Source organism: Geotrypetes seraphini, chromosome 4 (assembly GCF_902459505.1).
Source record: "Geotrypetes seraphini chromosome 4, aGeoSer1.1, whole genome shotgun sequence".
Lineage (NCBI taxonomy): Eukaryota > Metazoa > Chordata > Amphibia > Gymnophiona > Dermophiidae > Geotrypetes > Geotrypetes seraphini.
Genome location: NC_047087.1, coordinates 178,045,911 through 178,060,717, shown reverse-complemented (window position 1 = coordinate 178,060,717; position 14,807 = coordinate 178,045,911). Strand labels below are relative to the sequence as shown.

At 45.7% G+C, this 14,807-nt stretch overlaps 1 protein-coding gene across 1 annotated transcript in view; it reads left to right on the top strand.

Moving 5' to 3' along the window:
* Positions 1-14,807, top strand: part of CCDC113 (coiled-coil domain containing 113) — a 129,272-nt gene that overhangs the window by 83,877 nt on the left and 30,588 nt on the right. The window contains exons 5-6 of the mRNA XM_033942942.1: positions 7,752-7,832; positions 7,956-8,111. Coding sequence (XP_033798833.1) covers positions 7,752-7,832; positions 7,956-8,111 — 237 coding nt within the window. The remainder of the gene's footprint in view (positions 1-7,751; positions 7,833-7,955; positions 8,112-14,807) is intronic.

Here is a 14,807-nt window from a genome sequence, read left to right as displayed (position 1 = left end):
CTATCAGAACTCAATGATGGCGAACCGTATCCTTAATTATAACTTTATTTTCACCTCCTATTTCAGACACTGCCTGAAGGTCCTGCAGTCTTTTCTTCCTGACTCACCCGCTCACTGTCAGCCGGAGTTCCATTAGCTTTTGGAGATGCTATCCCAGATACATCTTTATATGCTCCAGGCCGCGTACGACGCCTTTGAGCTGTCATCTCGGGTCATGGTCTTTGCGGTGGCGATGCGTCGCTTGGCCTGGCTGCGCATCGTGGACATGGACCCGAATTTGCAGGATTGCTTGGCGAATCTTCCTTGCGTGGGGAACGAGCTCTTTGACGACTCGATCGAGGTAGCTACAAAATGCCTTTCGGAGCATGAGTGGTCCTTTGCCTCCCTGGTGCGGCCTAAAGCACGAGCTCCCCCCTGCTAAGCAGTACAAGCTTCCGCCACTGCGCTACCTGCAGAAGTCCACCCCGGCTCTCTCCCGTAGTGCCTCCCCGGCGCCCTCAGCAACAGCAGCGTCCCTCTAAACCTCAGACATCTGTGGCGGCCAAGCCGGCGCTGTTCTTTTGACAATTCCAGTCGGAGCACGCCAGTGCCCTTCGGGGGTCGGCTCCGTCATTTATATCATCAGTGGAAGTTGATTACATCCGACTCCTGGGTTCTCACCATAATTCGGGAGGGGTACTCTTCATTTCTGGCATGTGCCTCCAGTTCAGCCCCTATGGGAGTTTCCTTCTGACGGGTCACAACTTCCCCTTCTGCTTTGGGAGGCTCAGGCTTTCCTCCGCATCTAGGCTGTTGAGGAGATCCCTGTGTGCCAGCAAAACTCAGGGTTTTATTCCCGGTTTTTTCTGGTCCCCAAGAAGACTGGGGACTTGCGCCCCATTCTGGATCTGAGGGCTCTCAACAAATGTCTGGTCAGGGAAACGTTTTGCATGTTCTCTCTTCCAACATTGTACCCCCTAATGGACGAGAGGGACTGGTTATGCTCCCTGGATCTCAAAGGGGCCTACACGCACATCCTGATTCATCCAGCCTCTCGCCAGTTCTTGAGATTTCGGGTGGGGAATCTCCATCTACAGTATTGTGTTCTCCCTTTCGGATTTGCGTCGTCCCCGAGGGTGTTCACAAAGTGTCTTGTAGTGGTTGCAGCAGCCCTGCGGACGCAGGGTTTTCAAGTATTCCCTTATCTCGATGACTGTCTCATCAAAGTGTCGTCTCGACTGGAGGTTATTGCAGCAACCCAACAGACTATTCTGTTCCTTCAACGTCTGGGTTTCGAGATCAACTTCCCCAAGTCCCAGTTGTGTCTGTCCCAATCTCTCCAGTTCATCGGAGCGGTGTTGGATACGCTTCGACTCTGATCATTTCTGCCTCAGCCTCGTCTGGAGGCTCTCGTCCGACTTTGCTGGAGTGTGTCTCTTCTTTCAACCATCTCGGCCAAGAGCATGTTGGTCCTGCTGAGGCACATGGCCTCCACCGTTCATGTGAGGCCTTTTGCCAGACTTCACTTTCGCATTCCTCAGTGGACCCTGCCTCGCAGTGGCGACAGGATCGCGATAAGGTCTTTCGTCGGATTGCGGTGACTCCTTTGTTGAAACGATCTCTCCGCTGGTGGATGCTCTCTTCCAATCTTTCCAGAGGTTTTCTGTTTCACGTGCCCCCTCTGCAGAAGGGGGCATGTGAAATCTGTTCTCCTGCGTAATCTGTTCTCCTAAATTGCCAACTCTCCCTCCGTCCCTTTTTGGTTAGTTTGGAGGTCACCCACATGTAGAGAATATGCTGCCTGCTTGTCCTGGGATAAAGCACAGTTACGTACCATAACGGGTGTTATCCAGGGACAGCAGGCAGATATTCTCGCAACCCACCCACCTCTCCTGGTTGGCTTCTTTGCTAGCTATCTGAACTGAGGCCACGCTGAGGAGAGGCACGCCCTGACTCGGGCGGGTAGGCACATGTGCGGTACACTCGCAAGCTTGAAGATCTTCAAGCAAGTTTGTTTGCGAGACTGTCTGGGGCTCCGTAGATGATGTCACCCACATGTAGAGAATACCTGCCTGCTGTCCCTGGATAACACCTGTTATGGTAAGTAACTGTGCTATATCAGAAGGCTCAGTCTTGGGCCCGCTCCTTTTCAACATATTCATAGGGGACCTAACTCAGGGGCTTCAAGGTAAGGTAACGTTATTCGCTGACGACGCCAAACTATGCAATATAGTGTGAGATGGCAATTCACCCAATAGTATGACACAGGACCTACATTTGTTGGAGCTTTGGTCCTCGACCTAGCAGCTGGGCTTCAACGCTAAGAAATGCAAGATCATGCACCTTGGCAGCAGAAATCCGTGCAGAACTTACACCTTGAATGGTGAAACCTTAGCTAGAACTTCAACAGAACGAGACTTGGGAGTGATCATCAGCGCAGACATGAAAACTGCTGATCATGTGGAGAAGGCTTCATCTAAGGCAAGACAGTTGTTAGGTTGCATCCGCAGGAGTTTCGTCAGCCGGAAGCCTGAAGTCATAATGCCATTATACAGAACCATGGTGAGGCCTCCTTTGGAATACTGTGTGCAATTCTGGAGGCCATACTACTGAAAAGATGTGCTGAGAGTAGAGTTGGTGCAATGGATGGCCACCAGGATGGTCTCAGGGTTCAAGGATCTATCGTACGAGGAAAGGCTGAAAAATTTGCGGCTGTACTCACTCGAGGAACGTAGGGAGAGAGGAGACATGATTGAGACGTTTAAGTATATTACCGGCTGTATCGAGATGGAAGAAGAGATTCTCTTTCTCAAAGGACCCTCAGCCACAAGAGGGCATCCGCTCAAACTCAGGGGCGGGAAATTTCATGGCGACACCAGGAAATATTTCTTCACCGAGAGAGTGGTTGATCTTTGGAACGAGCTCCCAGTGCAGGTGATCGAGGCAAAGAGCGTGCAAGAATTTAAGAGCAAATGGGATGCCCAAGTGGGATCCCTTAGAGGATTAAGCCAAGGGAACCTGCCACCAGGAGTGGGATCCCTAGGATAGTAGACTGGGGGGTGGGCAGACCTGATGGGCTATGGCCCTTATCTGCCGTCATCTTCTATGTTTCTATGTTTCTAAGTCCTGAATTCACAGTAACTCCTGCAGGCACAAAAAGATAAGTCCAAGAACAAGCAATGATAAAAGCCTTTCCAAAAAAAGTTCTCAACTCGGGGTGCTTGATGACACAGCCCACACCAGGGCCAGAGTGTCTAACTGCTGGCTGAAGAGACGTGCTTTGTGTGCTGGAAATTTTACTGAACAGGAGCCCACTTTCCCACCACAGAATTAAAACACAAAGCTCCCTTTGTCATTCTCTCACTGTGCTTTGGTCTGCACCTCCCCCCCCAAGCACTCAAAGAGGAAAACCAAAAGTCAGTAGAGAAACAAAAAATATTTTTCAAACAAACTCTGGCAAATCTCAGTCTCAGGTAGCAAAAACAGTTCTTTGTGGCACTTAGTTTCAACACACAGGTTACCAGCAGGAAAACAAAATTAAAAGTTTTCTTCAATTCCAAAATCAAGCTTTAACTTTGCTTTCAGGTAAGTCAATAGTTTTTTACTTGCCTTAATATATTAGCAAATGTCCATGTCCTGCTGCTGCTGGTCTGGTTCAACTTCCATCGGCTGACATGGCAGGCTCTCTGGAACTATAGCCTCTGAACCAGCCTCCTCAAGCTCCATAGCAGTAGGCTGTTCACTTTCAGCCTCACCTCTCAGCCCTGAGAATTCTCTGACCTGTAGCCTAAGTGCTTACAACTGTCCTGCTCTCCTTTCTAGCAATTCAGCTTTAGCATTTAAGAATCTACAATCATGCCCCCAAGCTCCAGGTACTGGAGCTTCACGGACTGTTCTACAGCTCCCTGTCTGTTGATTAAGGGCATAACTCCTGCAATGTGTGCTGTGTGCTACAAGCAATTGTGCAGACTTGCTACCTCTAGTGTTCTTGAAGGGAATAGTATCAAACTCAGGAATATGTGGGTTTAATAGAGGCTCCACTGCTATAGGACCACTATTAGCAGGCATAGGCTGCTCATTATACCATGCACTCCTAGGTAACTGTTGGCTTTCCCCCCATTTTTAAAAACTGTTCTATCTCCTTTTTTAAATGTTGCATCAACAGTCTGGTTCCATCCTTGTTAAGGTGGAATCCATCCTTTTGGAACAGGCTTCCCCATTTCCAGAATGTTGCCCATTTCCTAACAAATTTAAATCCTTCATCCCTACACCATCATCTCAACCACACATTGAGATTTCAGAGCTCTTCCTGCCTATCAGGTTCTGCATGTAGACCAGGAAGCATTTCCAAAAATGCTTCCCTGAAGGATCTGGATTTCAGCTTTCTATCTAAGAGACTAAATTTGGGTTCAAGATCCTCACTCCCATATTTTCCTATGTCATTGGTACCAAGAAGCTGGCTCCTCCCCAGCACTATCTAAAATCCTATCTAGGTTATGCGTCAGGTCTGCCACCTTCACACCAGGCAAATGACCAGAAAATCCTAATGTCCACCAGCCATCCAGATATCTACATATCTAATGATCGAATTACCAACTACAACAGCTGTCCTAGTCCTTCACTCCTAGACAGAAGCCCCTGAAGGAACATTCTTGGTTCAAGAGGATATTGCATCCCATGATGGATAAGTCCTGGCTACAGGATTAACTCCTACTTCACCAGGATGTTGATCACCTGTAAGCAGGGCTGGATTAATGGGTAGGCCCAGTAGGCACTTGCCTAGGGCCCGAAGTGGTCAGGGGGGGCCCGTTGAAGAAACAAAGGACTCAGGTGGGAGTTTTTTTTCCTTTAGCAACATAGGTCTCCGGGAAAGATTGGCATGCTGGCACCCCCACTGGGAGATTGACAACACCACCTCCCCCCCCCCAGTATCAACAGCAATTAACCGGAATAAGTGATGTCAGAGGGGTGTGGACTGGCAGATGTGGGGAGTTGCTGCAAGGTCCTGCGATGACTGCATCTGCCGGCTCTGCTCAGGGAAGAAGTGGCGTTGGAGGGGGGTGGATCGGCAGATGCAGTCATCGCGAGGCCTTGTAGCAACTCCCCGCATCTGCCGGTCCACCCCCTCCAATGTTACTTATTCTGTTTCATTGCTGTTAATGCCGGGGGGGGGGAGGGCAGTATTGTTGATCTCCCAGGGGGGGACCCTAGCGCTGCTGATCTTTCCCGGGGGGCCCGCATTGCCAAAGGAAAAAACCCAAACACCTGAGTCCTCTGTTTCTTCAGCGGGCCCCCTCCGACATAGACATGTGGGGGGAGAGAAAGGGGGCAGATGTTGATGGAATTGGTGTGCAGGGAAAGGGGAGAGAGACATAAGGGGGAAGGATACTGGATGAAATTGGGTTGGAGGGAAAGAAAGGGGGCAGATGCTGATGGAATTGGGGGAAAGGAGAGTGTGAAATGCCAGACCATGGGGGTGTGGGAGAGGGAAGGGAAGGAGAGGAGAGAAATGCCAGACCATTGGAGGAGGGAAAGGAGGAAGATGGATGCCACACCAATTGGGGGGGGGGGAGGAAGAGATGGAAGGGAGAAGCAGACAATTTCTGGAAGAGGCATAGGAAGAGAGCAGATGCCATATGGAAGAGGCAGAAAGAGGGCAGACAGTGGATGGAAGGAAGGATGAGAAGATGAGGAAAGCAGAAACCAGCCAACAAAGGTAGAAAAATATTTCTATTTGTTTATTTCTTTTTGCTTTAGGATAAAGTATTGTAGCTGTGTTAATAATCATTTATTAATAGAAAATGGAAATAAGGTGATCCTATTTATTGGACTAATTTTAATACATTTTTTACTAATTCAGAGACTATAACTCCTTTCCTCAGGTCAGGACAGGGATACTATAACAGCAGTATAGTTTACTGACCTGAAGAAAGAGGTTTTAATCTCTGAAAGCTAAGTGAGAAATGTATTAGTCAAATAAACTGACGGGCACTACATTTTCTTCCCGCCATGCCCCATGCCTCATGCCTCCTAACCATATGCAAAATATAATTTGATGGGCTTCACAAAGCCCTGCCAGCTGAAGATCTCTTCCTCTAAGAAGGAAGGGGAGATTTGTTCAGAGAAGTTTGGAGGTTGCATAGAAGAAAAACTGTATACTGGCACTGGTATGGTAATCTTTGTTGTTTGTTTTGAATTTTAAAATAAAATAAAAAAAAAAGTGGAAATAAAGAAGAAAGTAAATGGGGGCGGGGCATGGTAGGATGGGGCAGGGGGCCCAGTGTACTTGTGTGCCTAGGGACCCTTGACAAATTAATCCTGCCCTGCCTGTAAGGAGACCTCCTTTTTCAAAGGCAGCACTGTGCTGCTTCTTTGTACCTTATCAAACATTTACTTGAAAACTTCAAGAAAAAAATCATTCCCAGAGCCAAAGATCTAGGACAGGGGTGTCCAATGTCGGTCCTCGAGGGCCGCAATCCAGTCGGGTTTTCAGGATTTCCCCAATGAATATGCATGAGATCTATGTGCATGCACTGCTTTCAATGCATATTCATTGGGGAAATCCTGAAAACCCGACTGGATTGCGGCCCTCGAGGACCGACATTGGACACCCCTGATCTAGGATGAAGAAATAGAAATCCTTGACTGCTCTTCTGTGTCTTAACAGAGACATCAGGAAAAAAATTCTCTGACCATGAAATTTCTCCTTGCTCCAAGAACAAATCTCAATATACAAGTATTATCTTGATCTGAGCTGTGGAAGAAGAGACCACCAGAATAGCCCTGATAATAGTCTTCTCTACTGAAGACTATTATCAGGGCTAAATTATCCTTTCTATTAGCCATCTCATAGAAACTGGAATATAATAGGCTCTGTAGATTGTAGAAAGAGAAAATAGGTTCAAAATATAAAAATTCAAGCAAATATTTCAAAATTTCATAAGGTGATATTAATTTAGATCAGGCCTGCACAACTTCGGTCCTCGAGGGCCGAATCCAGTCGGGTTTTCAGGATTTCCCCAATGAATATGTATTGAAAGCAGTGCATGCAAATAGATCTCATGCATATTCATTGGGGAAATCCTGAAAACCTGGTCTGGCGATGGCCGAAGTTGTGCATGCCTGATTTAGATCAAGGACAATTTTTAAAAAGGCAAGTAGTTATAATGAATCACATTTTCTAATGTACCTTCCTTGTTCTCTAGTAGGCTGTTTTTGACGAAGTCCTCAATACTCAGATGTTGACCCTCCAGGGCTTGCTTTTGTTTCTGGACTCTTGCACACTGACTTTCTCCAGCTCTTCATAGCAAACTTCCCAGTAGCTTACAGAACTGAACTAGGTAGCCATAAAGAATGCCCTTGGAGAGGAAATGTCAGGACCCTAGATGGCCACCCGAAACTGAAGCTCCCTCTACCTTTAAACTTAAAATAGCTGTATCTGTTGGCATTGGCTGTCCCTGCCTTATTTTTATGCTCCTAGGGGTCTTTTTCCAGACTGCAGAAGGTGCAGAAGCTTAAACAAGCAGATGTGAAAGAGGCTTTGAGGCAATTTGGTAAACTGGGATCAAACTGGAAGAGAAAGACCTATTTTCCCTAGGAGTGGGGTGAATTTGGACATGGAAGCAGGTTTAGTAGGGGGGTCAGCTGGAGCTCTTAATGACTTACCTCAAATGAGTCTGAAGCTGAAGTTTTGTTTGAGCAATCTATCAGAGCCATTTCATGCAGAAATTATTTGTAAACTGACACCCCCCCTGATTTTGTGTATTTTTCAGGACATGCTGACTGACAAACTACGATTGAAAACTGCTGCTCTGAAAGTGCAGAAGAAGAAACTGATGTTGCAGATGAAACAGGTGAGTAACTGCATGTGCAAAGACTTTTGAAAGAACTGGGCAGAAACAATACCAAACAGAAGTTGTTAAAACCATGCCTTTAGAAAGAAACGGCTCATTGCTGGTTCTCAATTGGATCCATAGAAAGAAGAGATGGGGGAAGTCCTGCATGAGGTAGACTTCCAGCAGCTGAAGATTGAGAACTCACAGTTTCTGGAGAGAATTGATGAACGGAACCAGGACCTGCTACAGCTGAAGCTGACAGCAGGAAATACGCTCCAAGTCCTCTGCTTCTACAAGGTGAGGTAGGAGAAGATTAGATGTTTGTTATCCTGAAAGAAAAACTAAATGTGACAGCCACATTACATCTATGGTGGCCATTTTAGAAGCCCTATTTACGTTTTGGTGTATGTTGTATATGTGTCTAAATCCCAATTTTAGAAAGCCAGGATATATATACTTACACTTTCCATGTTCATTTTCAGCAATTTTTATTGATGTTCACAACAGCTTAACAACAGAGGATTTATCATGATATAACCTTGGACATCCATGTTTGCAAGTAAAATACAATCCGCCATCTCCCCCAATGGAATACATAACAGTCCCTCCTCCATGTAAATTATACGGCAACAGACTGAAAGAAAACAATCATCACAGCAATTATGTGTACTGACAATTAACTTAATTAACCTTGTTCAGCAACATGCTCTGTTAGCTTAAAAATTAAAAGCCCTATATTTGCTAAAGCTTTTTAAAGCATGTAGTTGCTAGTATAACAAATGTGAACTATACTCTTATTATAGAAAGTCATTGAACAACTGACTCAACCAATAAAGTGAAGAGCCTACACCCTCTATCCTCCCTGAAGATAAGAAGGATTACTTCTGGTGGCCTGATTCCTCATAGTTTGTACCAGAAGTTAAATGAGCAGTGCTTTCATCCTATCCCCAACCCCCTCCCTGAACCCCCCCACCCCCCTCTCTAAACTGAAAAATGTCAGCTACAGGAGTTCTAAGTGAGAGTCACAGGGAATTTAAAATATCACTTCAAGCCTTAGGTGACAAGAACTGAATGTAAGGGTCCCATATTTGAAGAAAAGTTTTTTGCATTAGGTATAGATTTAGCAGCTCTATGCTCCAATAACAGGAGAGTATGAAATCGATTACGCCATGCCCAGTAGGAAAGGGCATTCCCACCAACCAAAATAGTTAAAATGCTTCTATTCATCAGCATTCCTACTTTCCCCCAAAATAATCTAAGGCCTTGTTGAGGAAGGTGAAAGGTCTCATACTTATTGAGTAGCAGGCCTACCGCTGAGAGTGGAATTGGATGCTGTAAAAGTCATCCTACATAGTTGATTACTGCTCTCCAAAAATATTTTATCTTTGCACATGATCAAAATGCGTGGATAAAAGTATTAACCTGTTGTGAGCATTTTGGACATATAGGAAAGGTAATATACCCCGATTTGTGAAACTGACTCTTGAATAAAGTATGCTTGATGTAATGTCCTAAATTGACATTCTCGAAGGTCTGCATTCACTGAGAATTCTGGGATTTTCTTAATTAACACATTCAGGTCCAAGGAGGCCTCAGATATTCCCAAGACCCTATACCAGTGAGAGCACAGGCATCCCTATTTGCCAGCACATAAAGTTTCTGAAGATCTCCATGGAGGTCAGATACCCAAAAGCCATCATCCAAATAGGACTCTATGAACTCTTGAATTCTGGCTTCTATAGGAAATGATAATCCATTAACATCTAAAGAGCATACATAATGTTGAAGTTGCTTATATGCCAGAAAATCCCCAAAGCTCAAGCTGACATTGCTGCTAAAGATTGGACCATGACTTCAAAGTTCCATTAGCAAGCAGAACATGGGACAATAAAAACCCAAAACTTTAGACTCCAGCCTTCTAAAGCTAGCCTTGTCTGACCCTGGCTGAAATTGCAAATTTCCAACATATAGACAGATAACGAGTGACCCTTGGGTTCCCTTGCCATACCCCAATCAGATTGGACCATGCTGTGCGTAAGGAATGAAGAAGCAGACTATTTTTTATCTGGTATGGAATTAATGCCATGGGAGCCTGGAGTAATAAGAGAATCTTCCATGAATCTTTCAAAAAAGCGCCATTTCTATTGTTTTGGGGGTAAAGTCCTGTTAATCCAAGATTGCAAAGAAGGCAGACAACATGCAATTCAGTTTGCCAGAATGTTTGTGAGTAACTTAGTGTCTACACAAAGTAATGATATCAGTTGATATGTTGAAAACTGTTCTGGGTCTTTATTTGGTTTCAGCAAGACTATAATTTGGGTTACATTTAAATAGTTCGCCAGTCGCCCTGTTCAAACATATTCATTGAAGATCTTGATCAAAAGAGTTGTCACCTCATCTTTCAGTAATTTATAGAACTCCATGCAAAATCCTTCTGATCCAGGTGCTTTAAGTAATGCTTCAGATTGAATGGCCAAACACACTTTATTGATATAGGAGCATTAAGCATAACTAGGGATTGTTCAGACACCTGTGGAAGGGACAAACTATTCAAATATATAATGCCATCTAACAATTTTGATTGCTTAGGGTAGAGTTGTTTATAGTACTCAAGAAAAACATCATTGATTTCCTTATCTGTTCTCACCTTCCCTCCTTGTGCATTGTTTAATTGCAGGATCTTTGCAGAACCTCTTGACTGTTTAACCACCTGAGCTAGAAGTTATCCCCGGGTATAACCATGTAGATGAAATTTATATTTATACAATTGGGGGTTGAATATGATATATGCTGATATTCTATTCTTCTTCCCAATTGGAAAATGTGCACAGAATATAGAACAAAGACTGAATTTCTGTATGGAAAAGGTAGGTCTGTGGATGTCATCACATGGATTACAACTGAATGTCAGCAAAACTGAGATCATGCTTTTAGGACATGATCTGGAGATCAAGTAGGTTTCTTGGATGTGCAGGGAATACAAGTGAAAATAAAACAGGAACTGACTATATTAGGAGTTTGCTTAGATTCAGCACTTACCATGGGCAAACAGATACAGAAAATTGTCCAAGGATGAAATGCACAATTACGTACCTTATTTGGATTGAAGCCGATTTCAATACCCTATGATTTTAGGATGGTGGTACAGGATTTAGTTTTGCCAAAATTGAATTATTGTAACTCACTTTAGCTTGGTTTGACACTTTAGCTAGTAATGAATTCAGCTGCAAGGCTGATTATAAATACACCTAGAATGGCACACATTTCACATGCCTTGAAACAACTACTTTGGCTGCCAATGAGACAGAGAGTAAAGCACAAGGTCCTCACAATAGTCCACCAGGTTTTGTATAGGTTGGCCCCAGCTTGCTCTGATGCATTATGGGAGATATATAAACCTGGAAGGACACCGAAATCAGAGGGAGGGACGAAATTAACAGCAGTTAAGGAAATGGGAGTGCGATATGTGACCTCAAAAATGGAAATGTTTTGTATCACTGGGGTACACCTGTGGAACAAACTACCTGGACACTTGAGATTGAGCACAGAATGTGCTCCTTTTAAGAAACAAAGACTCAACTGTTTGTTGATGCTTATCTAATCTAATCTAATCTAATCCTTAGGTTTGTATACCGCATCATCTCCACGTTCGTAGAGCTCGACGTGGTTTACAGTAGGAGAAATAGGAAGGAACTACAACAAAGGGTTAGAGGTAGAACTGTGAAGAAAATTTAGAGGACTTGGGATGCCAAGATATAAGAGTTTCCTTGATTCCTAAGTTTGAGGGAGACTTACATTTTTTGAGAAAAGCCAGGTTTTCAGATGGTTGCGGAAAACTTGGAGAGAGCTCAAGTTCCGAAGAGGGGAGGTAAGGTTGATCCAGAGCTCAGTGATTTTTTTTTTTTGTATAAACTGTTTATTCATAAGAGCAGAAAAAGACACGCATAACATAGGAATCACATTTTCCAGTACAAAACAAAGGTCAACCACCCAACAAGAGACCCTAGAAACCAGTGAGAGTCCAGGCCTGTGTTCTGATAGCCTGGATCTCTCCAGATCCAATCCCAAAAGCAACCCAACCCCCCACCCCAACCCAAGACCCCCCAACCCCCAACATCCCTCCCTCAACCCACTGGCAATACGGGTACTACTGCCTTCCGCAATTGATTGACCACCTGGCTTTTTATCACAGGGGGCAAAGTGTCCAAATAGGAGGCCCAAACGGACAGAAAAAGCTTGTTCCGAGATCTAGAAAACCGGGCGGACATGGACTCCTAGACCATTAAAAGATGAAATTTATTGCGCCAATACCAGATGGTGGGTGGGGAGTCCTGAAGCCAATGATTAAGAATACATTTCTTCCCCACAATATAACCCTTACGAATAAGCAAACTGTCGCCTGCAGAAAGTCCTCCCAAATGACCGTCCGCCAAAAAAATAATCCCTTCCACCGACGAGGGGAGCGGATAACCCACCAAAGATTCCAAATAACACCTGACCTCCAACCAAAAGGCAGAGATAGAAGCACACAACCACACCCCATGCGCCAGAGAGTTAGCAACCCGGCGACATTTCAAGCAAATAGCAGTAGGGGCACACCCAAAATAAAAGGCCCGTTGCTGGGAGACATAACCCCGATGGAGAACCCGAAATTGGCATTCCTGGAGCTCAGCGCTCTGCACCACCCGAGGAATCTGGCGCACCAAAGGGGCCAAGGACGCCACCTGCGGGCGACGCCCCAGGTCCCGGGCCCATAAAGACAAGAGCCGCTGGTAATCCCGCCTAGGCTGCAGAGCCACCAATCTACGATGATATTGAGAAATAGAGAGCCAGTCCCACTGAGCATCAAAGAAAAATTCATGCAAAGTGACAGCAAAAGACTGAGTCAGAGATTCCCTGGGCAAGGAGGCTACATAATGAGAGAGCTGCAGATAAGCAAAATGATCCGTCGTACCCAAGGACCAGGACGCCTGGAGAGTCAAAAAGGGAACAGCACTGCCATCCATCTGTAGAAACTGCTCCAAAGAGCGGAGCCTTTTCCGCGCCCAACGTTTAAAAACAACATTTTCCTGTCCAGGACTAAAGGTCGCATTGCCCACTATGGGCAGCAAAACAGAACTAAAAGGCGAATGACCCCAAAACTTAGAAACACACCTCCAAGCCCGACGCAGCGGCTCCACCAAGCAACTACAGGCCTCAGGGCCCAACCGCACCTTCCCATCCCAATGTAAAAGATAAGGCAGAGCCCACAGGAAAAAATAATCAGCTTCCAACTCCCGGTCAGTATACTGAGAGCTGGCAAAAAGCCAATCCCGGACATGCCGAAGCAAGCAGGCCAAATTATACAGATGAACCGAAGGAAGACCCAAACCACCCATTGCCCAGGACCCTTGAAGAAAAGAACGATGCATTTTGCCTTTCTTGCCCCCCCAGCAAAAGGACAACACCAATTTCTGGAAACTCAGGAAATCCTTTTTCAAAAGAAACAAAGGAAGCGTTTGCAAGACATATAACCATTTAGGGAAGATAATCATCCGAAAGAGATGAACACAGCCCATTAATGAAAGAGGAAGATTCAACCAGCGACGCAAGAGCCCCTTAGTCTCCTGCAACAAACGATCTACATTTAAACGGTACAACGCGGAGACATCCATGGACACCAATATTCCAAGGTACCGAAAAGAGTGACCCGCCCAGCACAAAGGAAAATCCGGTCCCCAGTCCACCCGCAAAGAGTCCGGGAACGCCAAAGCCTCCGACTTCTGCTGATTCAAACGGAAACCAGAAAAATCCCCATACTCGCGAAAACACTGCAAGAGGGCAGGTAGGGAAGCCCGAGGATCCGTCAAATAGACCAAAAGGTCATCGGCAAAAGCCGCCAGTTTAAAATGATGAGCCCCCACTACCATTCCCATAACGTCCGGGTTACCCTGAACATCCCGAATAAGAGGATCCAAAGTCAAGATAAATAGCAAAGGCGAAAGGGGGTAACCCTGGCGAGTACCCCTACAAATTGGGAAAGGATCGGAAAGAATATCATTGGCCCACACGCAGGCTACAGGGTCTGCATAAAGAGTCCGCACCGCCTGAATAAACCAAGGGCCAAGACCATACCCTCGCAAGACCGCAAACAAAAAGCCCCAATCCACCTAGTCAAATGCCTTTTCGGCGTCAAAGCTGATTATCAAAGATGGCACCTGATCCTTTGCAGTCCGTTCCAAAGCCGCCAAAATACGGCACACATTTTTAGCAATCGCGCGGCCCTTCACAAAGCCAACCTGCTGATCTGAAATAAGACTCGGGAGTACCAAGGTAAGACGGGTAGCCAAAACTTTAGCGAAAAGCTTAGCCTCAAAGTTCAACAAAGAAATCGGTCTATACGACTCAGGTCTATTCGGATCCTTCCCAGGTTTCAACAGGACGATGAGCTGAGCTACATTCAAATGGCGAGGAAGCGCCCCCAGCCCCACCGCCTCATTAAACACCAAAGCCAACAAAGGTGCCACCTCAGCTCGCAAAATCTTATAAAACTCACTACGCAAACCATCCGGGCCAGGAGACTTGCCCAGCGCACTAGACTGGATTGCCCGCTCAATCTCCTCAGCTGTAAACCCAGCCTCCAACTGCGCCTGAGAGGAAGCTGAAAGAGTTGGGAGATCCCGACCCACTAGATATACCTCCCCATCAAGCGGAGGGTCGGAGGGAGCAGAATATAGGCGCTCAAAAAAATCTCGCAAAACCCTATTAATGTCCCTATCAGTATGCACTACCTCCGAGTTCCGCGTCTGAAGAGAAGCAATACGTGTGCTACCCCGCTGCTGCCGAACCAACTTTGCAAGAAGTTTACTACTCTTATTCGCAAAACGATAAAGATGAAACCGATAATGCTTCATGGACCGGCGTGCGTGTTGGTGTAACAGAGAATTAAGCGAACACTGGGCCTCCAACAATCGAGCACGATCCGGGAGAGCCCGGGTACAACCATAACGTCAA